Source organism: Amblyomma mixtum, chromosome 1 (genome assembly GCF_055824585.1).
Source record: "Amblyomma mixtum isolate Tamu chromosome 1, ASM5582458v1, whole genome shotgun sequence".
In the NCBI taxonomy this organism is placed as follows: Eukaryota; Metazoa; Arthropoda; class Arachnida; order Ixodida; family Ixodidae; genus Amblyomma; species Amblyomma mixtum.
Window position 1 is genome coordinate 16,340,406 of NC_143012.1, and position 25,838 is coordinate 16,366,243.

The 25,838-nt window shown below is 45.1% G+C and overlaps 1 protein-coding gene across 1 annotated transcript in view; it reads left to right on the top strand.

Moving 5' to 3' along the window:
• Positions 1-3,683: 3,683 nt before the first annotated feature.
• The window catches only part of Sara (Smad anchor for receptor activation), a 31,303-nt gene continuing 9,148 nt past the window's right edge, over positions 3,684-25,838 (top strand). The window contains exons 1-11 of the mRNA XM_089544270.1: positions 3,684-4,098; positions 4,224-4,315; positions 5,291-7,338; positions 14,665-14,764; positions 16,115-16,278; positions 17,469-17,649; positions 19,408-19,464; positions 21,346-21,414; positions 22,703-23,028; positions 24,561-24,687; positions 25,737-25,819. Coding sequence (XP_089400396.1) covers positions 4,258-4,315; positions 5,291-7,338; positions 14,665-14,764; positions 16,115-16,278; positions 17,469-17,649; positions 19,408-19,464; positions 21,346-21,414; positions 22,703-23,028; positions 24,561-24,687; positions 25,737-25,819 — 3,213 coding nt within the window. The 5' untranslated portion in view covers positions 3,684-4,098; positions 4,224-4,257. The remainder of the gene's footprint in view (positions 4,099-4,223; positions 4,316-5,290; positions 7,339-14,664; positions 14,765-16,114; positions 16,279-17,468; positions 17,650-19,407; positions 19,465-21,345; positions 21,415-22,702; positions 23,029-24,560; positions 24,688-25,736; positions 25,820-25,838) is intronic.

The following is a 25,838-nucleotide window of genomic DNA, read 5'->3' on the forward strand; positions in this document are numbered from 1 at the left end:
CCTGCGCCAGCCTGCGCTGCCGCTGCCGCTGCCGTGCTGCTTCTCACGTTCAGAACGGCTCTCCGGGCGCTGAACCGAAGTGTTTTCTGTGCGTTCTACGTTTCGGCGTGACTCCTCGAGATGTGAGTGATCCGGAGAAAATCGTATTGCGTGTGTGAAGTTGGCGCTATATACTACAGAGAGGCACGATGCCGAAAAGAAAGACGGACTCCCATTGCTTTGCTCCGGGCTGTCGGAGCGGTTATCCGGGAGCTCCTAAGGCGTCTTTGTTCGCCGCACAGTATTTTTACCAGGAAGAGAACATCTGTGTAATACATTTTCTACTTTTCAGGTGTAACTGGAAAATGTCCGTAGAGCCATTCTTTGGAGGAGAAATTTTAGAGACCCGTGTACTTTGCGATGTCAGTGCACGTCAAAGAACCCCAGGTGGTCGGAATTTCCGGAGCCCTCCACTACGGCGTCTCTCATAGCCTTAGTCGTTTTGGGACGTTAAACCCCATAAACCAAACCAAACCATGGCTCTACATGGCAAAAATGTTGCATTACAAGCCCTGTACGGGATCACATCTAGCCACACCAACCCAAACAGTTTTGAGGTTCAGAGGGTGTCACCTGCACCGTGGCATCAAGTGACAGCCGGCTAATATTTTATATAGCTGGTTATGTCGCCAGAAAATGTGTCCTGAAGACGAGCTGTGAAAGCTGCCTGAATTTGCTTTTGCGGACCAAAGAGGCGGCTGGGAACTAAAACTTAGCCCCGTTCACTCGCATGAAAGACAACGGTGGTCTTCTGTATCCCGCTGCTCCCCTCTACAAATTTGTAGCTGACCTAAAAAATGCCTTCACGACATGTTTTAGCCTCCTAGAACTACATGCAGGCAGTATCGTTGATATTGTACAGGTGGTTAAGGCAAAAATAGAGCTTCGGCTTGGCTGTCCTGACCACTGTGAGAATGTGGCAGCAGAGCTCACTGCTTTTTATATAACAACCCGCCTTCAATTTCCGGAGCCCTCCACTACTACGGCGTCTCTCATCCCTAGCAAAAAAACTGATAGAAATTTCTACAAGTCTCTTAAAAATATGTATAGGTCGTACAGGTCCTTCTATTAGTCTGATTTATATTCCTACCTGACCCATAGAACTCTGTACCAGACTGGTAGGGAGCAGATAGATCTCACTGTGCCATGTACAAGACCTGATAGGATGATGTATCAGTCTTTTACAGAAAACAGAGATCCTCATAAAACATAGAATTCCAACTGACACACTAATAAAGCCCGGTAGAATATTACAGAAGAGGGCAAATACGGGCTGGTTGGTACATGTTTCACGAATTGGAAAAGCGCTGGTGTAAATTCCTAGTCGTAAAGTTTGCTTCAGTTTCGTGTCTTTCAGGAGTGCAGAGATATTTTGCATTTTTTTTCTCCACCTGTTCTGTGGTTGATGTTGATTGCTTTTTGTAGTTTGCTTATAGCAGTTTTCTTTTATTGCCTGCTACTCTGGGCTCAAGCTTTTACTGTTTAATGCGAAAATATTATTCCTGTTTTAAATGTGATCACCCTTCTGCTATTCCTGTTGTGTTCTTGACGAGAAGGTATGTGTTCATTTACAGTGAATTTCTAGTCAGTGGCTCCTTTCGTTTGTTTTATGGTTTACAACTTGCAGGATATGCAGTGTTTTGAAATACTTTCTGTCACTCCTCCTGTTGGTGTGGTTGATTTTTATTGGGTTAATACTTTCTTCACAGCATTTTTTTTTGTTTCCTGCAGGACAAGGCAGGTGTGAATACGATGCGGGTTTCATTGTTATTCAATGTAAAAACCTTTGCTGTTTTAAATGTGATCAATTTATTAGTCGTTTTTGAACTGCTTGGTACATTAATTTTGTTGTGTAGATTTTTATTATGCATTCCTTCACAAATTGTTTGCTTCATCATTTGAATTATATGTACTGCCTTTTGTGATAATACAGAAAGATTGTTTTTTACTTATTTTCTTGGCTGTCGAGAAAGCTTGTTTCTCCTCGATGCACATACTACACCTATACAACACATATAGGTACTGATAGGCCATAGATCTGGTACACTAATACGAATACTTTAATACACTGATAGACTTATATACTCAGAATAACGCTGATACATCCAGAATAGAACTAAAAGGAATTTTATCAGTGTATTAGTTGTATCGTTTCATAATGCAATAGACAGAACTGATAGGATTCTTAACAGTTTATCCTATCAGAATTTTTGCTAGGGATAGCCTTAGTCGCTTTGGGACGTTAAACCCCATAAACCAACCAAACCAACCAACTGTTTTATGAAAAAAGCTTCAATAGCAGCAACAACCGGAAGCGCCAAGCTTCTAAGTACCTGAAAATGAGTCGTTGCACTTAGATCTCCGAAGCACCTTCTTAGGAAAGCTATAGCCCTGATTCCGCGGATGGCATTGCTATGTAACCTAATTTCGGCTGATTACGCCAATAATGTGCCTCCCATCAAACCAATATTCGCTTCAATTTTTCTTTCACATGTCTGCACTTGCCAATAAAGGTATAATGCTCGCCTCCCGTGTCTTCTCAACTTGGCATATGTCATGCATACATTGCAAGACTTGCCGAAAATTGGGGTGGAAATATTTTCAATCGTGAATAACATTCAGTGAACAAAATATGTTTCTGAGGCCACTTAAGCGCCTCAGAAAAAAACAGGTTTCCGTAAACTGGATGACACGTAGGCGCGCGCACAGATGAATGAGGAAGGCAGTTTTCTATGACTGTAAGCCGCCACGGTGGCTCAGTGGATATGGTGCTCGGCTGCTGGCCCGAAAGACGCCGGTTCGATCCCGGCCGCGCCAATCGAATTTCGTCGGAGGCGATATGCTAGAGGCCCGTGTGCTGTGCGATGTCAGAAAACTTTAAAGAACCCCAGGTGGTCGAAATTATCCGGAGCCCTCGACTACGGTGTCCCAATAGCCTGAGTTGCTTTGGGACATTCATTTCATCATCATTTATTGTCCCTTAAAGGCCCCTGTCGGGGTATTACATAAGGGGGGAGCGTATACAAGGTTGATGTGGAAAAACAAAGGTCACAAAAATATAACAATGCAATGTAGGAACATAAAGAGAAGCAAAAAACGCGATAGTTAGAACGGTGCAGGTAAAAAATGCCTTTAGGCCACAAGCACCACACATGTCGGCGAGAGGTTAGGGCAGCAAAGCTCATTACAGGAAAAAGAATTTTCATATAAACACAAGTCGAATAAAAAAAAAAGACATTAAACCCCATAGTACCAAACTATAATCACAGGTAAACAAAATGAGCCTGGTAAGAGATGCATCTAGACAACTAACACCCACCGGCAAAACCGTGAGCCTCTCTCATTGCCCGTTCTCGGTAGCATACGGCATGCAACGACGCGATTTTTCGTCATCGCCGAACTGCTCAAAGGGGCACGGCTGGGAAAAAAAGTGCCTATCAGGTTACTCTGAAGCTAGTTGAAGCAAATGGCATGCATGTTTATTAACTACCGGCGTATTAGAGCACCACACCGACACAACGACGTGGAGAAGCATACACAAGCTCCGAACGGAGCCGCGACGACGCCGCTGCAAAAAGTTGCAGTGGCGCCACCTGGTGGCTTCTACGCCAAAGAGCACGCCCGCGCCCTTCCGTTCGCGCCACTAGGATAGTATTCTAGTTCACTATAGTGCCTGGACGAGCCTGTCGCGAGTCTGTGGCTGTGTTTGTGTAGTGGTTCAGCAGTGACTTGGGTGGAAATATATTTTTTAACTGGTTCTCCCTTCATACGATACTAGTCTGCTGTCAGGACCAACCGTCTCATCGTGTCTGCGTTCCTTTTCCACGATTCTGCTCTACGGTTGTTTCTTGCGTCTACAAACCTCGGTGGCGGGCGTCGGGAGACGTAGTGTGGTGTGTAGCGTGTGACCATCTTCCCGGTACTCCCGCTACGTTCGGTGCCGTGTTGGTATTCCGCTGGAACCTCCGTAGATGTTGTGACTCGTTCGAAAGGAGCGCCCAGCTTCACGGATTGCTGCTCCCAGCGTGGTCGATGAAACTACCGGTGGCTTTGCTCGAGGTAAGCTGCCGAACCCTGTAGCTGTCTAGCTGAGCGAGCAGTTGCGTAAAGTTGCTGTTGTTTTATTTCTCTCAACGAAGCTCTGAGCTCGTTCTCCGTTTGCCCTGCTTTCTTATTTTTTGCAGTGATCCGGAAACGTGGCATGGATGCCGGCCAACGATGGACAAGTTCGCCGTCGATCTAGACAAAGTGCTCGATGAACTCGAGCAGAGCGAAGGTGGGCGTTAAAAGGCTGCGCCTGCTGTTTGTGTGTTCATCGCATTTCGGGGTGCGGGCGACGTATTTACTACGCCAGTCACACGCGCGTCAACAGCGGACGAATCGGAGGCGTGACTTGTTTGGGATGAGAACGTTCGAGATTTTCGCTTCGCCACTGCTTTTACGGAGGTGCGAGGTTGAAGCTCGCTGCCTGGGGCGCTGGAATGCGCGAAGACGGTAGATGTGACTGTTACACTCCGTGGCAGTTTGTTCAGTCGCCTTTAGTACAGCTGTTCGGCGTCGGTTCCTTAATCCCTTCTGTGACAAACTTATCTCACTAATTGTTTAGAACCGGCACTAGGCCACCTGCAATCAACTGCGCCTATCGCAATCTTATCATCGGAAACTGGACCAGCGTTGATTGCTGAAGAAAGACAGAGGACCGGCTCCAAGGCTTTAGCCTGGCCTCGTGAAGACTTTTATCTGTAAAAATGACAAGAGGTTCCAGAAGGCCAGTATATTAGCACATATTTCTGCTTCATGGCACAACGTTCAGAGCTCCTACTACAGACATATGCCAATTGAACTTCTTTTTCTGCTTTGTTCAGAGCTTGTACTTTTTTCTGCTTTATGGAAAATCAAAGCATGAGTAAGCGATCTTATTTTCCGTTACTGTCAATGGACACCACAACAATGCCATCTGTATAATGGTTTTCGGAGCTGTAATATGCTCATACTCAGTAAAGGCAAAGAGTGTTCTTGTTTCTAGGGCACATACATTTTCAAGGAATGGCTCAAGCTTTTAAGCTGCTTGTCTTGGTTGCATATCACTGCACTGAAATGGCTGTGCAGTCATGTTGATTGGAAGAGGCCCGACATGTTCTTGCATAGCTTGTCAATCTTATTGCCTTTGCTGTTGCGTTACTTAACCAGAAGGGGCTACTTTTAAAGAAAAGGAAAGTAAAAAAGTGATCGTTTTGTCAAATCTTTGCAGGTTTGCTGTCAGAAAGGCTTCCTGAGGCACAGCTTCACGCCTTAGACGCATCCGGACCCACCGCCCAGCCAAATTCCAAGTGTCGCGGTGACGTGCCACACCAGAATGGGGACCACAGCATTGCGCCTGCTTCTTCAGTCATTGCTTCTACCACTGCACGGGTGCTGACGGACCCCAAGAAAGCGAGTAGTGATGGTGTCACCAGTGGCGAGGCTTACTTTTGGGACGATGCCCCTCCTGCAGCGGCATTTCACTCAGAAAGGAATGCCACCAAGAATGTGACGGTACACATACCAGTGAGTTCTGCTGAAACGACCACTGCTCACCTGCAAGATCGGGTTGATTTCCCTGGTGCGCAAACCACGACCCACGTCATTGGTCACGACAAGCCAACTGTGCCGGTTAGTGATCCCAACCAAAGCAGCTGTTTGAGAGACTGTGTTGAGCGGCCTGGCTACTCCTCGAGACAGCCTTCTTCTGCAGTGCCCCCAGATGATAATGCCCTTGCAGAAACGTGTGGTGGACCTGTTGTTCCTGCAGCCGACGGTTATGAAAATGGTGGTGATGCTAATTCGTACAGCAGGCAAAGCCATCAACACAACAGTGGGGCACAGCCAGGAACGACCAGTGGTGTATCTGAGCTGTCGGCGCCCTCTGCAGAATCGAGAACATTGCCCGCAGCATCAGAACCCATCTTGGATAGGGTTTGCAGTGATGGTGCTTCTAATGCAGTGCTTCCAAAGAGCTCAGTTCCGGGAGAGAGCTTTCAGGGACCTGACTTGCTCTCCTTAAGTCCTGTTGAAGATTCTAATGCATCTAAGTGCCCTGGAGCCCCCAAATCATTGATTAGCCTCTCTCCTGACAGTGCAAAGATGCAGAATGAAAGCAGCCCTCAGCAGCTTGTTAGCAGCAACTTAGCACAGGATGGCACAGCGATCCATGGTTCTTCACTGCTTGATAGTGTTAACTACCTTCCACAAGTTAAAGCTGTCATGCCCAGCGGTGGGGTTGCAAGAGGCACCTCTGTATCAGGCTCTAGTGAATTACCGGGCAGCAGTAGTTCGCAGACAGTGGGCCATTTGCCAGAGGCACTAAAACCTTCGATTCCTGTGTCTGGTGACAGGTCCAGTAAGCAGGAAAGTAGTAATGATTTGACATCCAACGCACAGCAGGCATCAAAGCCACCTGCTGTTCCATGTTTAGAGAGGACAAATGACCAGTCACCTCTTGCACCTCTGTCTGCATGCTCGGAAAGTGAGCAGAAGTCACAAGGCACCCATCAAGCTGGGCCAGATGCATTGACAAGAGCCGCAACTGGAGATGATGCCCAAACATCTGGGACAGCCCATATTTCGAGCTGTGGTCCGTCTGAGTTGCTTTGTGACCAGTCTTCCGGTCCCACTGAAAGTACAAACTTGCAGGAACAGCAGGTGGCCACACAACCCGCCACGCAGGACCTGACCAGAGAAATGGACGCTTCGTCCACCTCTCCATCTGAAGGGTCATCCGCACTACCCGCTACACCGTCTGTGTCTCCGCCACCTAGAGTGTCACCGCCTGATCCGGCATTGCTTTCGTACTCTCCTCCGAGGTCGTCATCCGCGCCTCCTGGAGCATTGCCTGCTTCTCCGGTCAGAGCGCCATCAACTTTGTCGTCGGCTTCATCGTCCGCTTCAGCGGGCCCACCGTCCACTGATGGGCTTGACGATTCAGCGCACCTAGAGGGTGGCGCATCTGACCACGTGTGCACGGATGAGGCGACTGTGATAACCGAAGCGCGTTGCCTGGACGATGGCGAGCGTGTGGTCGGCTTCGACACTGCTGCGCCCGATGTCACTGATGAGGAGCTCGACCAGCTTCTGCGGGAGGAAGAAGGCGGCGACGACGAAGGAGAGCGGAGTTTCCTTCCCCCACTTAGTGAAGAGGAGCAGATGCTGGGCAAAGTGAAGCCCTTCTGGATTCCCGACGAGGAAGCACCCGCGTGCATGCTGTGTTTCGGGCGCTTCACAGTGCTCAAGCGCCGACACCACTGCCGGGCCTGCGGAAAGGTACGTCATTTCTTTGCTTCGTGTTGGTAGCTATAAACGTTATATAACATTATGAACATAATATAAGTTATATAACAAAAGTGTTGGTAATTATAAACAGCAGTTTGCTTATAGTTGCCAACATGGTGCTTAACAGGGTAATGAGCTTTGCATGTTGGTAGGGTGTTTGTTTTTGCTGATAATACTTTCTGAACAACACAAACAAGGATGGTGGTTTTTGCATGTCAGCACGATGTGACCATTCTGCAGGGGGTGGATTTGGGGGTATTCGTGTGAAGCCGAAGAAAAGACATGACACACATGTCAAACTGCCATGTTGTTATAGTACAATAGCACAGGAGCAGTGAATAGTGGGGATCACTCTTAAATGGGTTACATGGCACCATCTGTTGATGTGTTACTAACAGGACAAACAGCGTATAGGAGAGGGCGGGCGAGTGGTCTAAGGCATCTGCCAAGCAGGCTACTGGCTCTGCTATGCCAGTGTTGGTTTGAATTCGATGTGCAGTGCACAGAAAGTTAAATTTTTTTTTTGCTATGTAAGTAAAAGTTGTCTCCTTTCGTGGTCCTTGAAAATCCACTGATGTGATGAAGTTAGTACCTTGAACCCCCCTCCCCCACACTCGGTATTCATATTCCAGCTGCACACTTGGGCACTTCTACCCCTTCTTTTAGTCACGGTCTCTTCTTCTTTCGCCATTTGTCACCAAGCAGTGTTCAGCAGCAGTTCTATTTTGCCTTCACACTGCTTTGCTTTTGCATTGCCTTTGATCATTTTGGGTGATTAAAGATTGAAGCTCTCACTTTCTGTTGCCACTTCAGCCAATCAATGCACATAAAAGCAGTTTTGTGACAGCATCCAAGACGTCATACGTTGGTCTATATGATGTCGTACTTTGGTTGAAACCCAGTTTCGGACTCGGTTTCCTGGTTTCTTGCTGTTTTGTAAATGTCTTCTTCATTATTTTGAGAAACTATTTATCGTAAATAAGACAGGGAGGTCTGAGCAGTATTATGGTATAGTCGACTCAAAGCATTAGAAAATCCTCCGGAAGTGCCTGTTGTGGAGGTTTAGAAGTATCGTGTAGCATTCACATCTACTAGCATTTCTGTGTGTGTGTGACTGTCACATGTTCCTTTCCAGTTGCTCTCGCTGCATATATTTTCTCTTCTATCGCAGAGTCATTAAAGTTGAGCTAACGAGTCAACTTGCACTGATGCTCATTTGTGCAGCTGATGCAGCTGTAATTAAAAAGCAGTGAGCTCTCAGGTAGCCCCTAATGCAACCACGTTATTTTTTCCTACTGTAGTCGCACTCAATGAAAATATCTGTCATATCTGCTGCGATATCATTCTGAAGCTAAAAGCAGTGCACCCCATCATAAACAGCCATTCTTGCTTGTTAAAATTGTGCTCACATAACATAGAAAACGCCTGCTTTCAGGTGACTACGGCTACAAATGAAGGAGAAGTACTTCAGAAAACGTTTGTCTGGCTCCGTGACCTTCATGACTAAGACGGCTTTGTTCCCATTCTTGGAGACGTGATGTGGCCACCTGCTGGCTCTATAGTTTTGTGCGAGGCTGTCCGCACGTGTACCAAAAGAAGCAACTGTAGATCCAGTGTTGTTCTGTAACAAGATATTAGTGGGCATAAGGTTTTATGGGGGACAGTTTTCATTTTTCTCTGGCTTTGTAGCCTTAGCCATAGATCTCACCCTAGACTAATGCAGGCCTTGCTTGCAGAGAGATACAAAAACTCATAATCAGCAAGGGCATAGGCTGCGCTCTTTGTTCTGAAGTTGGCTTACCTAGGTGCATGTATATGTACCCAGGTAACACATAGTCTTTGTTGTGAGTGTAGTTTTTTGCATCTGTGCTACTGTGCATGATATGTACCCAGGTAACACATAGCCTTTGTTTTGAGTGTAGTTTTCTGCATCTGTGCTACTGTGGGCTAGCGGTAAGGCGCTCGTCTACCGAGCCGGAGTACCCGGGTTTGAACCAGACCGCGGCGGCCACATTTCGATGGAGGCGAAACGCAAGAGGCACCCGTGTGCTGTGCAATGTCAGTGCACGTTAAAGATCCCCAGGTGGTCGAAATTGGTTGGTTGGTTGGTTGGCCTCAAGTAGAATGGCACATACCCACTACGGGGGAGTGGCCAAGACACAGGCGGTGAACTGTTGGAATGATTAGGAGTTTTAGAGGAAAAGGAGTATTAATAGGGTATAGGCTGACAGATTGGACGACGCAACGAAAGGGGTCCTGTTAGCTGGGAGATCGAAGATGGGACGACGGCTTTATGTGCAAATTTGAATGCATCATATGGAATGGTTCAATTTTGTATTGACTGAAAGAGAGACAGAAAAAAAAATTCCGGAAATTATTCCGGAGACCTCCACTACGGCACCTCTTTCTCTCTTTCTTCTTTCACTCCCACCTTCCTCCCTTCCCTTATGGCGTGGTTCAGGTGTCCGCAGAGATATGTGTATTTATAACCAATCATTAACAGTTGTATTCCTCCCCTATGTAATGCCCGAAAGGGCCCTTAGGGTAAATAAATGAAATGTTTTAGATATGTGTGACAGATACTGCGCCATTTTCTTTCCTCAAAAAACCAATTTACTGTGGGCTATTAATGCACTATTCTTGTTACTAATGAGAAATCATTACTAGTCCCATTATGAGAAAAGCCGGCGGCATGTGTTAGTGTGTGTACTCGTAGATGGTACAGAAAATTCCAGCGATCGCAAGAAAAATGAGGTGACATCATAAAGCGCCCATAGGATTCACAGAGCAAGCCAAGCGCCACCATTAGAGACAATCGTATGAGTGTCGCTTGTTTGTATGTACCCCCACTATTTGATGTCAATGTGGCGCCAATTTTCGTGACTATATTCGTACCAAAATTGTGTGCAAATGTTTGATGTACACCGTTCCGCATAGTGTCATACTCGCTGCACATAACTTCTCTTAGTCAGGTTGGAGGCTAGCTCATGGCAGGTATTCGAACCGAGTGTTTCACTTGGACCTTTGTGGATTCAGCGTTTGTCGAATCAACATTTGGAGGCATGCCTTCATTTCATTTTTCAGTGCACAGTCTGCGTTGAGGTCGAACGCTCACGACGACACGCTAATGCTTTCGCCTTACAGCACGTAAGCGGTCTTAAGTGCCCTCTAAATTTTTAAAGTTCATTTTAGAGTGAAGGGAAACATCTTTAAAAAGCATTTACCCTGTTTTCTTGATCTTAATTGATTAAAAGAAGCCACCGCGGTGGCTCAGTGGTTATGGTGCTCGGCTGCTGACCTAAAAGACGCGGGTTCAATCTCGGCCGCGGCGGCTAGAATTTCTTTGGAGGAGAAATTCTAGAGGTCCGTGTACTGTGCGATGTCAGTGCAAGTTAAAGAACCCCAGGTGGTCGAAATTTCCGGAGCCCTTCACTACGGCGTCCCTCATAGCCTTAGTCGCTTTGGGACGTTAAACCCCATAAACCAAACCAAACCTAATTAAAAGAGGGCCACAACACCTGGTTATGTCGTCGCTTTCAAAAAACCCATTATGCAAGTAGCCAGCATAGTTTTGACAGAGACTGGACAATTCTGAACTTGGGACATGTGATGATTGCTTTGCAGCTTGTCCTCTGCTCAAATGGTGTGCGAGTGGCTCAACAGTTGGTTGCTTTTTGCTTATCTTGGGGCCACATGTCTCTTTTGTCTAGGAGCACAGTCGGTTCAGTTGACAGCTTGTCGCAAATACCTTTTGTGGTTCTGCCACGGTTCAGCTCCAGAGACACAATGGGAAGGAGTCACATTGTTTCGTGTGTACTCTCGCATTCCGGACGCCTCTGTTCTCTGTTGGTTTGGTTGCGTGCTGATTACTCTTTTGTAGCTGCAGAATTTTATCAGTGTATTTGTTTACGTCAAGACATCCGGCCTAATCGGCAGTGCAGTGCATTTCTGTTAGCACTGGTTATCAAAGATCTGGCACAAAGACATCTTGGAGGCATGTGGTTGTCGTTCGCTTTTTTAAATACCTCCACAGTCCTTGGCATTATCATGCTTCTTTCTTCTATAGTTCAGACTATCATGGTGATAATCCCGAGAGACTATTTTATCAGCCTGTTCATGTGAGCTGTTTATTGTACTGATATGACATGCCATTTCTTCTGATAAGAGGCATGGTGTTAATGCACTATAAGAGAAGAAGATAAGTGCCGAGGCTCCTTGCTATTGCATTTATACTCTTCACAGTGCACTTAGCAGGATTTGGGATAGCTATGAGCTCTAAGGCCTTTGATGAGGAGGGAGCATTTTTTTTTGTCTTCACAAATGTGATGGTGCTTAATTGCCTTAAATGTTAAACTTGTGCCATGATGTTACAAAAGAAAAGCCACACTTCATCTTCAGAGCACTGTTTTTCATCAGTTTTAAAATTAATGTAATTGATATGATCAGAATTTTAGGAATGAAGTGAATAATAATAATAGAATGTAATGGGAATGTCAGTTTCAGACACTGTGTTCAGGATAATTGGTTTGCATTTTATATTTTTCTCGTTCTTTATTCACCGATAGGTCTTAATATTTTCAGAAACCAAATATGGTATTTTCTGTTCGAAATAGCATCACTGAATAAACACGCTTTAGGCACCAGTAAGTAAAGTTTGGCTTGAAGTTCTACAGTTTATTTTTTTTTTTACAGCATGCGTAACTTTAATGCTTTGTGGAGATTATCGGGGCCACCTGATCTAGTATATGATGTACTTTTCATTTTCAATGCTCAAACCTGATGACCCTTCAACTGTGCAACATCTGTGGCGGGCAGGGAGATTGCACTTTGTATTTGCACACATGCGTGTGTGTTCCAATGAATAGGAAGTGCTTACAGAGTTGGCAGCAAGTTCAGTAGTAATGAGCTTAGGAAAGCACTAGGGTAGCAGCTTCTTATCCGTCATTGCCCTCGTGGAGTGAACCTCTAAAGAGCTTACAACTGTTTGGAATAGTGGGCCCATGGCTTGCCCAGAACTGGGGTGGCCGGAGGTCATTAGGGGAGGTCTTTGTCCTGTACTGTGGCCACTCAGTTTGTGACGTTGATAACGACGTGTTCTGGGCTGACTTAGTCAGAAAATGCTATCTTAGGTTTGTTGCGATAAGCATGCCTGCTATTGATGAAGTGAAGGACGTGGAGTGCATACCCGCGTTCTTTTTGTGATAAGCCCTGTAGCATACACGTGTTGGCAAGGTTCCAGTTTTATAATCTACACAATTCCCTATTCTTGCCAGTGCTGGGTTTACTGATTATGTACACTTGCATCTTGCTACATGCATTGCTGTGTCACAAACCTTTAAATAGAGCAAATGACAATAAGTTCACTGTAATTCAATCTCCTGATTTGTCTACAGCTTCAGATAACTGAGATTTATTTGAACTTATGGCCCCAGCTGGAATATTACATTCGCTCGTGAGGTGCTCATTTTTTAGTTTTTGGTACATGAGCAGAATATCATTAAGTGCCTACAGATTTTGATGAAATGCCTTTGAAGCCTGTTTGTTCAATCTGACACACATGCGCTCATGGTAAACTATTGTTTACTACAACAGTAAAACAATTAGTGATAGTAAACAGGAGTGAAAATAATTCCGTGGTCTTGGTCTGTATTTGTAGTGTTATTTTCATGGTTGGCAGTGGATTCTCCCAGCATTAATAGTTTTTCATGTCCTTATGGATTTTTTTTTTTGTTTTCAAATAATAAGCGTTAGTGCTAACTGTTATTGGTTCTCGGGAGAGTCTAGGTCACAAAGCACACATTAATCGAAAATGGTATTCAAATGAAGTGACCTCTAAGTACCTAAGGGGGCGAACCAAAATTTCAAAATTTGTGCGGATTAGCTGCTGACAGCATGAACTTTTCGAGCTCTGATTAGTGTTTGCCTAGTGTGAAAATAAAATTTTGTCAGTCGTACTTCAATTCATGGGGTCTTCAGCTGTCACAGTGAAACTGATAGCAAAACTGACAGTGTATCGGTTGGAGCAGAGGAAATCCTTTGCACAGAGGCTTTGAAAATCTTCAAAACGCAGTTGTACAAACACTTGGATGACCCAACATTCTTTATTGGTGCACTGTTTATGGAGACAACAGAGTCATCCAATACATGGAAGCCGTGAAAGCCTTGGCAAAATATGGGGCTTAGTATTGTTTTATTTGTTCGATGGCTATAAATGCAATGGCTCTTTATGCCTTGAGTGTGGAACAAATTGTCGGAAAAGGGCCCCAAGGCTCTTGTCACACTGTGCGCTGGTGAAACTGGCCACATCTTTTCCTTTGACATAGTTGGCTGGAATCTTTAAAGTGAAACGGGGGATGCTATACTACCAGGGGTCATAAGGCAGTAATTACTTATTAGCATCCACCCAAGCACAGTAATTACTCCCTTATTACAAGTCTACTCCACCTTTGGGGATTCCACTAAAGATTTTACCTACCAGAGGTCAGTAGCAAACACTGAAGTTCCTTCAAGGACGATTCAGTGTGTTCTTCGCATTTGGTTCTATTTTGCATGCATGACCCTGATCGCTGATTTGCTTGTGCAGATTATTAAGCTTCTTTTCTCGGCAGGTATAGCTTATAATGAACCAGTGTCTTCTGTGGTGCTTCTGCAACATGATGTAAGATCCATTGCAGGGGTATGCATTTCCCAGCTGTTGGTCTGCTCAGCCTGAAGAAAGCATAAACTTTTGGGAAAAATAACCGAATATTTGCTGTCGAGCCTTGAATAGTTTATTGGAAAAGCTTATACTGTGAAGCTTCAGTTACAGCTTGTAAGAGCACCTAATTACTTGCAGCTTTGCTCATAGCTGAGGTGACATAAGGCTGAGGCCAAATGGTTCAACACAGCTGCTACTTGTATGAGCTGTCATCTTTCGTGTTTCACATGTGGTCTCAGCTGTGCTGTGTCACGTAAACCCAAGCCTTCAAAATCAGAATAGATTTTTAGCTTTTTCTTGAAGCCATACTTGATATGTGTGTGTGTGTGTGTGTGGGGGGGGGGGGGGGGGGGAAGGGAACTTCTTTGCAATCAAGGGGAGGTTAAGTTAAGTTCCCACACACAATCACTGTGCAGGCTGTATGTGGGAATAATAAATGAACCTCATTTTCTGCGCCGCAAGAAAATACAAATAGCAGAATTACTTATTCTGGGTGTCTTCGCACTGCTTTCTGTGACTTATTGCACCGTAGCTTAGTATGGTTCGCGACCATGGCATCTGTGTAATAAAAAAGATAGGTTTGGTAGGAACCCCTTCAACGTGAAATTGCAAACGTGCAGGTGCTGTGTTCCTCGTGCTGCAACCAGAAGGCGCCACTTCCCTGCCTGGAGAACCGGGAAGGCCGTGTCTGCCTTCCCTGCCTCACCGTCTTGCAGAGGGGTGAGTGACTTTTTTCTTTTGTCTGTTCTGGTAAGAAGGACACAGCTCAGATGAGATGAAGGTGTGAAGAAAAGGCATTGCAAAGCAGTTACTTCTGAGATTTATCTTTGAACCTGACCTGGAATACTGCTCAATACTGCAGATACAGAAAAAAAGAAAGAATAGACAGGTAGCATGCCTCACAGTGCAGCCCTTGCCTTTTAAAACACTTCCCCTCTATTCTTTTTGAAAAACGAAATTTCCGGAGCCCTTCACTACGGCATCCCTAATAGCCTGAGTTGCTTTGGGACGTTAAGCCCCATAAACCAAACCAAACAACTTGAGGTACTCTGAAACGGCTCCTGTACGCACAGACTATGTGAGAAGCTTCTGTTCCCTGTGAAAAGTTTCTTCTTTCTTGAAAACCAGAGGTCGTAGCCTTTGACAGTTTATTTATTTTTTATTTCCAAATGCTGCTGGCAGCAGTGCTGCCCAAGCAGGAGAGGGTTAAAAAAAATTAGTTTCAAAAGTATTAGTCTTAGTACAGTCAATCATAAATGCAGGTAGGTGGTTCCATTGTTTCTGTAAGAGAGAAAAGATAACTTGGACACCCAGCTGCAGTCTCCAGTAATGTTTTATTCATGGAGTTTTCTTTTCCCAGGAAATTTTAGGAGCAAGATGTGGCGAAAGGGAAATCTTCGTTTTTTTTTTTTTGTTCTCAGATAATTTTATTGCTGAAATTTTTATTTTTTGTTTTCAAGTGCCTGTATTTTTCGCATTGCTGCTGGGAAAGAGTACAGGAAATAGGGATTTTGAGGTCTAATTTAGGAAATTATTGTTTATGGCATGGAACGTCACTGGCAGTCTGCAGTAGATTCCCAGACGTCCCTAGATCGCCTAGCTTAGAATGTGTCGATTTATTCTGCAGTTTAGGCAGCAGCTCATCTATTAGAGAGTTGGCTTTTAGGGAAGGGGATTTTTTGCTCAGTAGGTCACATGACTTGTTATGTCATCTGACACTTTCCTTTCAGCGCAGGAGCCGAGATACCTCTGTACTTTCCACTTCTAGTTGCAGATTAGAGCAATTTGCTGATCTCGGTGACATACTTTGCCGGATCGTAATTCGATATTTTGCCAAAGTTATTCACAAGACTATTTTTCGCAAGCTGCATGCAATTTACGAAAAACATGAAAATTAAGTCATGCACAGCAGTATGCACACAGTGGTGACCCAGGCCTAAGGAAACAGTGACATTTGTCCTGCTTTGCTTTTCTTGTTTTAGTGCCATTTCTCCCTGATTTTTTTTTTTTATGCAAAAAGCAGATGCGTTTACATCAATGTTTTGTGTGCGCCCCTACGAATGTGTGCAGTGGCTGCGGTGGAACGACTGGGTGGACCAAGTCCAGCCAATCCGGCGGCATACTGCTCGCGAGGTCCACCCCCACTGCAGGGAGCACCGCAGTCCCCACCCCTCACAGTCTTGGTTCCCGTCCTGCGGCGGGGACCACGACCAGATGGAGAGGCCCCCAAGCAGGTTGGTGATCGCTGAGTGCCATCTTGTTGTCATGTTGGCGCGATGGATTGCAGTCTGTTGGCATGAGCCTGTTCCTGCAAAACAAAGGGCAGATAGGTGTCAGTGGCACTGCAAGAGACATGGTTTGGTGGTCACTGAACAAAACCTTTCAGCTTTGAGGTGGTGGACAATGTGATATAGAGTGATACCACGAGCATCTCATCGAATGAAGCATTAAGGGTTAGGTGTACTGTCGGCATCAAATGAATTGCAAGCAAGACAGTTGAAATGCTAGCAGTACTATGAGAAAATTGTAGTTTAGAACGTCTGAATATCAGTCAGTATTAACACTGTAGTGGAGACCGGCATGTATAGACACAGGGCATATACGCATACTGGCCAATAGAAGCAGACTTAACAAGGTTAGTCTGCCAATAACCAGGCCACTGGACCGAGTCCCAACCCTCACCTTTATATATAAGGCCACCAACCTGGGCCTTATTGTGCAATCCCACCGGCTCCCGTGTTTGGATCCGGAAGGTGTCTTGCCAGTGCAGTTGAAATTTTACTGCGAAGTTGTTGTGATGGCCGTTTTTTGAAGTGTAAACTAACCCTTCCTTTGTTACCTGTCTACCAGCGTTTGTGTTTAATATGTCTAATACACTGTCCAGCAGCTAATACATTTCAGTTGTCCTGTTTGCATTTCATTTGATGCATTCGTCATGTTCTGATTTAAGACAGACAAGGTGTCAGCACCCTGTGACTAAGCCAAATGAAAGCTAATGTAATGAACTTGGCAGTGCACACAAGTATGAATGAAAATACACCACATTCCTTTGTTTGGTGACAGCTATGTCTTATTTCACCTGTGGTTTTATGGTTGTGGAAGGAACCTTAAATCCTCTGCCAGATGGCATTCACAGCCCCTTTTAAAGGGACATTTGAAGCTCTAAATTGTATTGGCAGATTAACCTCTGAGAACTCTACAAACATTTTCTTTTAATGCAAAAAGATATGTGGATGAGAAAATCGCAAAGTCTCTTCAATTTCATTCCACACGTACTCCCCCCACACTAGTGTTATTGTACCATTATGATAACACAGGAACGCCAATGCTCTCGGTGGTTAATGTCGTGTTCAGTTATGCGGTTTTGGTATGTGGCTCGAAATTGCATTAGATGGTCAGGTTCAAATGAGGTGTTAATGCTCAGGTGATGTTCTCGGATGGAATACGACCTGGTGGTGACCTGTCGGACGAAGTGGTGCCATCTGCCATGCCAGGACCACCCAGGGAGTTGGGCTGCCGGGATGGACCAGCGGAGAGCCTGCTGCAAGAGCGCCGGGTGGTCTTGTCGGACATCGAGGGTTCCCTGCCACCAGTTGCCCTCAGTGGTGAGAGGCCCATGCCATTATAAGCAGTCCAAGGCGTTGTGGATGTGTACTTCCCATCTGGTGGAATATTTGCTGACGATTATATGTCCCTATGAGGGGTCTGGGAAGGAGAGTTTCTGTTCTTAAAGCCCTGAGTCACTTTTTCTTACTCTTTTGTTTTACACTGAAAGCTTACCTGTCAAAAGCTCCAGTCAGTTTTTAAAAATTCAAACCCAAAGGGAACCAAGAATTTTGTTTGAATTGTGCAAAGTTAGATTTAAGAGGAATTTTTTAATACAGTATTGATAGTACCTGAGCAACCACACACTGCAGCGCAGCTTCGCCAATCTTCCTAAGCTTGCCTAGAGTGCACTTGCATACATGCTGCTGATTTGGTGCAGCAGGGAGCTCAAAATATGCAAGCAAAAGTTTTCTTTTTCTAAAAGATCCGGATAAAAAGTTGGGGGGTAAATACTTACGCGAGTAAATACGGTGTATGCTTTGGTATGCAAAGCCAGAGACAGTAGGCAGTGCATGTTAAATGGCACAGGCAGGCTGAATTGATTGCTCTTTATTTAGAGGGGCTGATTTTGCACAATACTGTATATATTTTTCATTTAAAATGTGCAGTTTTGTTGTCAGGTAGGTAATGCCATGAACAATGCGGTCGAGAAAAAAAAAAGAGGAAATGTAGTTATCTCTTTCTTACAGCTGGCAGTGCCTGATATGATGTGTCTGTCGCTCGTTCAAGTGTGTTCCGATGAGTGGCCTCATTGCGTGCCTGGAGTGCAGGTGATAACAGTACGAATGGAGGAAGTAGTAACGCGAGATGCAATTTACAGGATGCAAGTGTGGGTACATTGAGAGTCCCTTTTTGAGGGCAGTAATGCTGATATCTTTCGAACATTGACAAGTGATAAGGTGGGCAGTGTGAACCAGACTTCCTTCTAGATTATCTGCAAGACAGCTTTGGGGTGACTGCCTGACAGATTGAGCGAATTCTAGTATGGGCTAGTTGAATACTAGAGGTGTGCAAACACCAAATTTTTTGTTGCGAATTGAACTGGGTATTTTTGAATAGTTTCGAATTTCAACATAGGTAGTTTAAACTAGAAACAAGCGCTTTCTCGCACAGCACGGCTATGAAAAAGAACAGAAGTATTGGAAACAAATTTTGATTTCACTCATTATCAGCATAATTTGGTGTTCACACATGAGGTCTACTAGGTATTAAATAAGGGAGGGAGAATTGTAGTATGAATAGTAGTGAGCTTTTTGTGACTAATACCTTGTTTGCAATTTTTTTGGATAGCATTTGCATTCAGTAAAAGCAAGTGATATCACAGTTTGACTAATTTCTTAAGAGACAAAGGAGCTTACTGTATGCTGTCATGAAGCACTGTGAGGCTAGATGCACTTTTGGTGCCCCTAAAGTTGTGTAAGGTAAGAAGAACCAGAGTTCATACCTTCTGAGACGTTTTGGTCTTTAGGGGTGCCTGCAAGAGACCCACTGTATGGCTGAGAAGCCAAACTCATTGCCTGGTTACTTTTGGCAAAGTCGGTACTTAAGGTTAAGACGTAGTCATCCATGTAAACTACGAAGTAATATATGTTTCTATAGGAAAAAGAATTAGTGCACTTAAGATATGTTGTTGAAGTGACTAAATGGTGCCATTCATATCAACCTGAAAAGAATGATAATCAAACCACCAGCTCTTATCTTTGTTAGCTGTGGGAAGATTCAGGGGCACTGATTGTGATGATGGCGTCGTTTTGCAGCATCTCAGCGAGACCTCAAGCTCGAGAACGAGGCTGACTTGATGATTGTGCTTCAAGGTAAGGTAGCCAGCAGATGTGGCGTTTTCTTTTTATTACTTACAGTTTACAACATAACATGTGATTTGCCTGCTATAACGGCTTCATATTCTAGGCGGCCACACGCCCAGAGCACATAACTTTGTTGTTGAGGACGATGCAGTCAGGTGTATCAGGTGCTCGTGAGCTTACTTTTAGACATGTCATAAGTCTGAAGCCTTACCTTGCTTTGTTTTTTTCATGGCACAAAGTGTAAAGTGGAAACTTGCTAAGTGCCTCTGTGCCCCACATTTTGATATTCACTGCTGATGCAGCTAGCAGCAATACTGTCGACATCATCTCCAAGCATTAGCATCATCAGCCTGGTTAATTGTACTGGAGGACAATGGCTGTTCCCTGTAATCTTCATTTAGTCGTGTTCTGCGCATGGCTTCGTAATCCTAGCAAATCTCATAATCTCGTCTGTCCCTGCTGCGGTGGCTCTGAGTTTTACGTTTGGCTGCTGATCCCGACGTCACAGGTTCATTCCTGTCCGTGGCAGCCGCACTTTGATGGAGAGAAAATGCAAAAGTTGTCTGTGTACTGTGTGATGCCTGCATGATATTGCTGCATGAGCCACAGGTGGTATAAATTATTCCGGAGCACTTCAGTACGGCGTCCCTCATAGCCTGAGTCGCTTTGGAACGTTAAGCCCCACAAATCCATAAAACCATAAACCCTATAAATCCATAAAACCATCTTCATGAATATAAGCACGGATTCCTTTTTGTTATATCAACTTGAATAAATGTACTTCCTTTTTAACTCCAAGGTTATGAAACTGTAAAATGTTAATTTGTGTTTTGTTTTCTTGAGCGGGGAGAAAAAGGCTATTTTTGCTCTGTGCAATGGGCAAGTGGCAAGGTCTTCACATGCTAGTATACAAAGTGTGCGAATCAGGTATAGTAGCAAACTTTTGTCAAAGTTTCTGGGCACTTTTTCTGTTGAGGCATCTGTTGGCTCTTTCGGGGTCCTTGCTGTGAAATTCTTGTGCGGTGTATCCACAGGCTCTCGTCAGAAGGAGCTCTGCTGCCTTGAGTGCTGAATAGAAGTGTGCGAGTGTTTGGTGTTCGAAATATCACGGTATTCGTCTTGAGCAAATGTTTCTGGAACGCTTGCTTCGTGTGGTTTCGATTCAGGATACCACCTCCAGGAATGCACTCACCCTTTTTTTTTTTTCATGTTAGAAAAGTACACGATTTTGAAAATGCTTATTGTGCCATTCATCCTTTTCAAAAGGCTGAAAAGGTATTCAAAATATTCGCCTCAAAATTATTCCAAGAAGATCACTATGCGTTCTGAATTCACTTCGGACCAAAAAGTCACTATTCTGCACCCCTGCTGCTGAAGTCTCCAAATAGGCTTTTCGGCTAGCTGCCTTGACTTGCTCACTTGGAGGTAACATTCTTAGCCATTCTAAGAACTTTGGCAGGTCAGCAATGTCTGTCGCATTGTTTGATTTTGTCTTGCAATATGCATATATAAGTAGGGCTGTTCCTAAAGTCATACTAGCACCAGCAAGTCGCTTTATAAAGAACACGACAGATGCTGGAAGCTTTTGACAACATGAAGGTTGTTGCTAGCTGGCTTTTTCTTTTTTAAAACGTGTCAACATACTTTAGAGTGTGCCGCTTAGCTGAAGCTCCACAATGCATGGCTTGAATCCTGATTGCAGTGACCTATAAGAAAATAATTATCAGGTTTTCTGCCATATTGGCTGTTTCACATGATGTTGCTGCTTTGGTAATGAGTCTGTTGTTTACTGTCGGCAGGTGTCTTTATGTATTCTTTTTGCTTGGGAGAAATCACTTGTTTAAGGAACAAGCAGTTTTTATTTCATTTTTCCTTTTTCTTTCACTTTAGATCCGAATGTGGAGCCGGTGGCCTTTGCACTCACGCGGAACCTACATGTGTTGGTGAAGATTGTCACAGGTATGTAAAAGTTTTCTACACTGCCATTGGCTACTATGAAAAGCAAAGGCTGATGCTAGTCTGGTTGGTAGTCAGATCTAATGAAGGAACAAGGTGGACAGCAGAGATAGTTACCTGCAGCTAAATATACTGAGCACATTAAGCAGAATATGTTACTTTTTCCTGGGCTGACAATAAGTTAATTGCAGTACTTATATTATGCATGGCATGTGCTTGTACCTTTATCATTCCCAATGTTTCTTTTTTCATACTCGGAAATTGTAAAGTACTTTCGCTAACCATGTGGCCACTTATTTATGCAAAACAGAAGTTTGCACAGAGCAACTTAACTGTAGGAGCTCTACTACTAGTACAGCAGTAATGTTGGAAATGTAATGTGGCTGAGTTAACTTCTTATAGCACCAGTGCCCACTTGGCTATACACTCCTGCCTACTGCTGGTAATGAGATTAATAACATACATTTTTTTTTGGTTTGTCATTTATTGCAATGTACAGATTAGGCTAGTCTTTCCTTGTGCATGTTTTTATTTGCTGTGGGATACAAGGGGCTTAGAAATATAGATGAAAGCGAACGTCACAAACGTGCTGTTCATGCCAGCACATGTTTGTGTCTTGTGTCTTTTTTTCCAACATTTCTTAGTGCTGTGTATTCAGCTGTTGACAGTGCACGAGCTAGTTTTAATACACTATTTCCTTTCTTGCGGCACTGCTTTTTCATTTGTTACTCGTTCCTTTTGTATAGTTTCCACTTGTATGTGATCGCCCGCCGCGGTGGCTTAGTGGCTACGGCGCTCGGCTACTGGCCCGAAAGATGCGAGTTCGATCCCAGTTGCGGCGGCCGAATTTCGATGTAGGCGAAATTCTAGAGGCCCGTGTACTGTGCGATGTCAGTGCACGTTAAAGAACCCCAGGTGGTCGAAATTTCCGGAGCCCTTCACTATGGCGTCCCTCATAACCTGAGTTGCTTTGGGACGTTAAACCCCAATAAACCATAAACCATTTGTATGAGATCAGCACATGCCATGAAATAAAACTTAGTCCCATGTACTTGGGCAAGATCTCCAAGGTGGAGTGGGTTTCACGCAGGGCAGTAGTTGCTCATCACCGTCCACACGTAAACAGCCGAACGTCTAAACAAGAAAAGTGCCTAGCCTTTCTTCATAGCTGTATGGATGTGTTAAGGTGGGTGCTGATGGGTGATGGTGTTCCCTTAACTGCGATCGAAGTTGTTTGACTTCTTGTGCTGTGCTAAGACACCACAACTACCTTTCTCCTCCCGATTTCCAGTGGAGTGTGGCGGGCCGCGGCAGTGCTGGAACTTCTGCAGCCGTGGCCTGGCCACCCTGGGTGTGGACGAGGTGGTGCTCCTGCTGGAGCGGGAGTCCGGCGAGTCGCGGATCCCGCGAGACGCCCTGCGCCTCTACGCCACCCTGCAGGGCATCGGTGCCACGGGGTCACACCGCGGGTCGGTGCCGGGAGGGGCGCTCGTGGGCGGGGGTGGAACGGCAACCTCGACGGCGAGTGTGGGGGCCTTCCAGCCCCTGCCATTTCCTGAGGGGGTGCTCGGCAGCAGCGACCACGGAGGCTTCCTCCTGCTGCCACACATGGGACAGGTGAGGAAGGAGGCTGTGACTCGAGGGTTTGTAGACCGGGTTTCACGTAGACCTTTGGTTTCTTGGAATGCTTTTTAGCTCCCCTGAGCGTCTGCATCCATGCAGGCTTCAACTCCAACCTGCCCTTTACCCTCTTTATTTTGGCTGTCGTAGTATTTTAATCGCTTTTACGACTGAACTCCATTATGAAAGGCAGAGCTGTTGCAGACACTCAGGAATAAGAGAAATTGTTCGTACACTTGGTTAGCTGCCTAGTCTGTCCCATTAAGCGGACCTCTTTAATAAGAGATGTTGGGTGTAGAAGATGTTCTGCAACAAAAGGCAAGTTAGCTTTAAATTTTTATCTAAAACCTCTCTCGTAGCAGACATTTTTTTACTAAATTTGTGAGGGCTGTCCCGACTCGGCAGACGCAAAACCATCATTCACAAACCCGCCGTGTCCACACTCTAGGGAGACGTCAGACGTGACCACTGAGATGGTGTTTATTACAACTGCTAATGATAGAGAATCAACTGTCAAGAAAGCATAGCTTTTATAAGCTAAGACAAGAGCGAAAAATGAAAGACAGGTGCTGCCAGCACAGAGTCTTTCTACAGGTACACTGCAGTGACAGCAGGTGAGGTTTTACGTTGGATAGCTAGCACAGAAAACAAAAGATTAGGCTCATGAGCATGAAGGCAACTTCTGCACTGCAACCACTGGTGCTCCTTTATCGCTGCGGGACCGGAAAAAAAGAAAATTTGAATGAAGCAAGCCAAACATCCTCACCATCATGCATAATGTCACAGGCTTGAATCAGTGTGGCAAAACAATATATTCCAGCCAAGTTTTTGAGCTATGAAAGTCCCTTTTACTACCACACGAACTTAGCCAGAGTCATCTAGCAAGGCCCGGCTGTCATTTTAATGGGAACAAAAGCCCAGTGGTGCTTGGTAGGAAGACAGCGCAAAAACGACAACCACAGGGGAGGACAAGACACAAAGGAATGCGTTCTTTTGTGTCTTGTCCTCCCCTGTTGTTGTCGTTTTCGCACTGTCTTCCTACCAAGTATGAATAACCAACTAGCCCAGCACCATGTTTTATTGAAGTCCAGTGGTGCTGTCTTCAGTGTCCTTTCAAGTAATGGCGCAGTACAAATAGTACGCTGAGCCTGTTCATCTCTTCTGCCTTTCATCCCTCGACACATCTAGCGCTCAGGCGGAGCTACTTCCGGCCTTTTTTTGTGTGACAAGCTCCACCTTTCATTAGCAGTGCACTGATTGTTCTGCATTATAAACAGTTATTTACTGTGCTAGGCCTTGTACAGCACACTTGGACGTTATTTTCTTTCGCCAGTTGGGAGCACATCTCCATTCGTCATTTTTTTTGCCAGACTCGTTGACTTATGTAAACCCTCAGTAGGCTAGGGTAGGGCGGTGTTATAATATTAGAATCTTTTTGCAGCTCTTTGTTTGTTTTTTGGTTTCTTGCCTAAATGAAGAAAAATTGAAAATTTTATTTTTCCACTCTGTCTTTTCTGTTATTTGCCCAGTGCTTGGATGGGCTGGTCCTTCCGCGCCCTCCGTGGCTGTGCGCCGTCTTGCTTCAGCGGCTGGAGATGCCCTGGGCACGTTTGCTGCCACTGCGGCTTCTCCTGAGGCTTGGAGCTGAGTTTGAAGGCAAGTGCATCTTGTGAAGTGAAAACTTTGCATTTGACCCGGGTGCGGCGATTTCACAGCCATTTCAAGTGGGCTTGTGTCACATGTGGCTACTGGTGGTCACTGGTCACCAGGTGGCTGGAAGGACTGCCATTGCGGTGCACTTTTCGATGCAATAGCAGTAGAAGTCTTGCCAAGAAGAAAATATTTTCATCATCATCATCATCAACCTGACTACACCCACTGCAGAGCAAAGGCCTCTCCCATGTCTCTCCAATTAACCCTGTCCTTTGTCAGTTGCCGCCACTGTATCCCCGCAAACTTCTTAATCTCATCCGCCCACCTAACTTTCTGCCGTCCCCTGCTACGTTTGCTTTCTCTTGGAATCCACTCCGTTACCCTTAAGGACCAGCGGTTATCTTGCCTTCGCATGACATGCCCTGCCCAAGCCCATTTCTTCCTCTTGATTTCAACTAGGATGTCATTAAGCCGCATTTGTTCCCTGACCCACTCCGCCCTCTTCCTGTCTCTTAACGTTACACCTATCATTTTCCTTTCCATAGCTCGCTGCGTTGTTCTTAACTTAAGCTGAACCCTGAGCTGAGCTGATGTCACCAGACCGGAAGTAACATCACTTACAATAAAGGCATCAACTACCACCAATGCTATCTCATTGCTGACTCATAATAAAATTAGGTGTCCCTGCTTGAAGTAGGGTTGAAGCTCGCTAATACGGTCCAGAGTCATTCAGATAATTTCAAATGAACCAGAGGCATCTAGGTGCACAGGTTGAATTCAGCTGGTGCTAAGTGTCACAATGCCAGAGCAAAAGCAAAATTGAATTATGCAGAAATGATTGTTGTCGTTGTAATTTTTTATACAACAGCAATGTTTCCAAGCTGTTTTCTTTCCGTTCACGTGCATTTCCCTCTTCAAATCATTGTCAAGCGATACCCTCCTGCAGTCCTACTTGCACTTACTATGACTAGCTTGAGCTCGAGTGGATGATGTTAACTTTGAACTCGGCCTGAAAGTGTATGGAAGCATGACTGTCGTTTTGCACTCTGCAGTGTACCCATACCCGATGGTAAGCGTCCGTGGGCGGCGTTCTGTCTACCTCGAGGTTGGCCACACCATCATGACCGTTCTCCTGGTGAGTGATTTGTGACTGT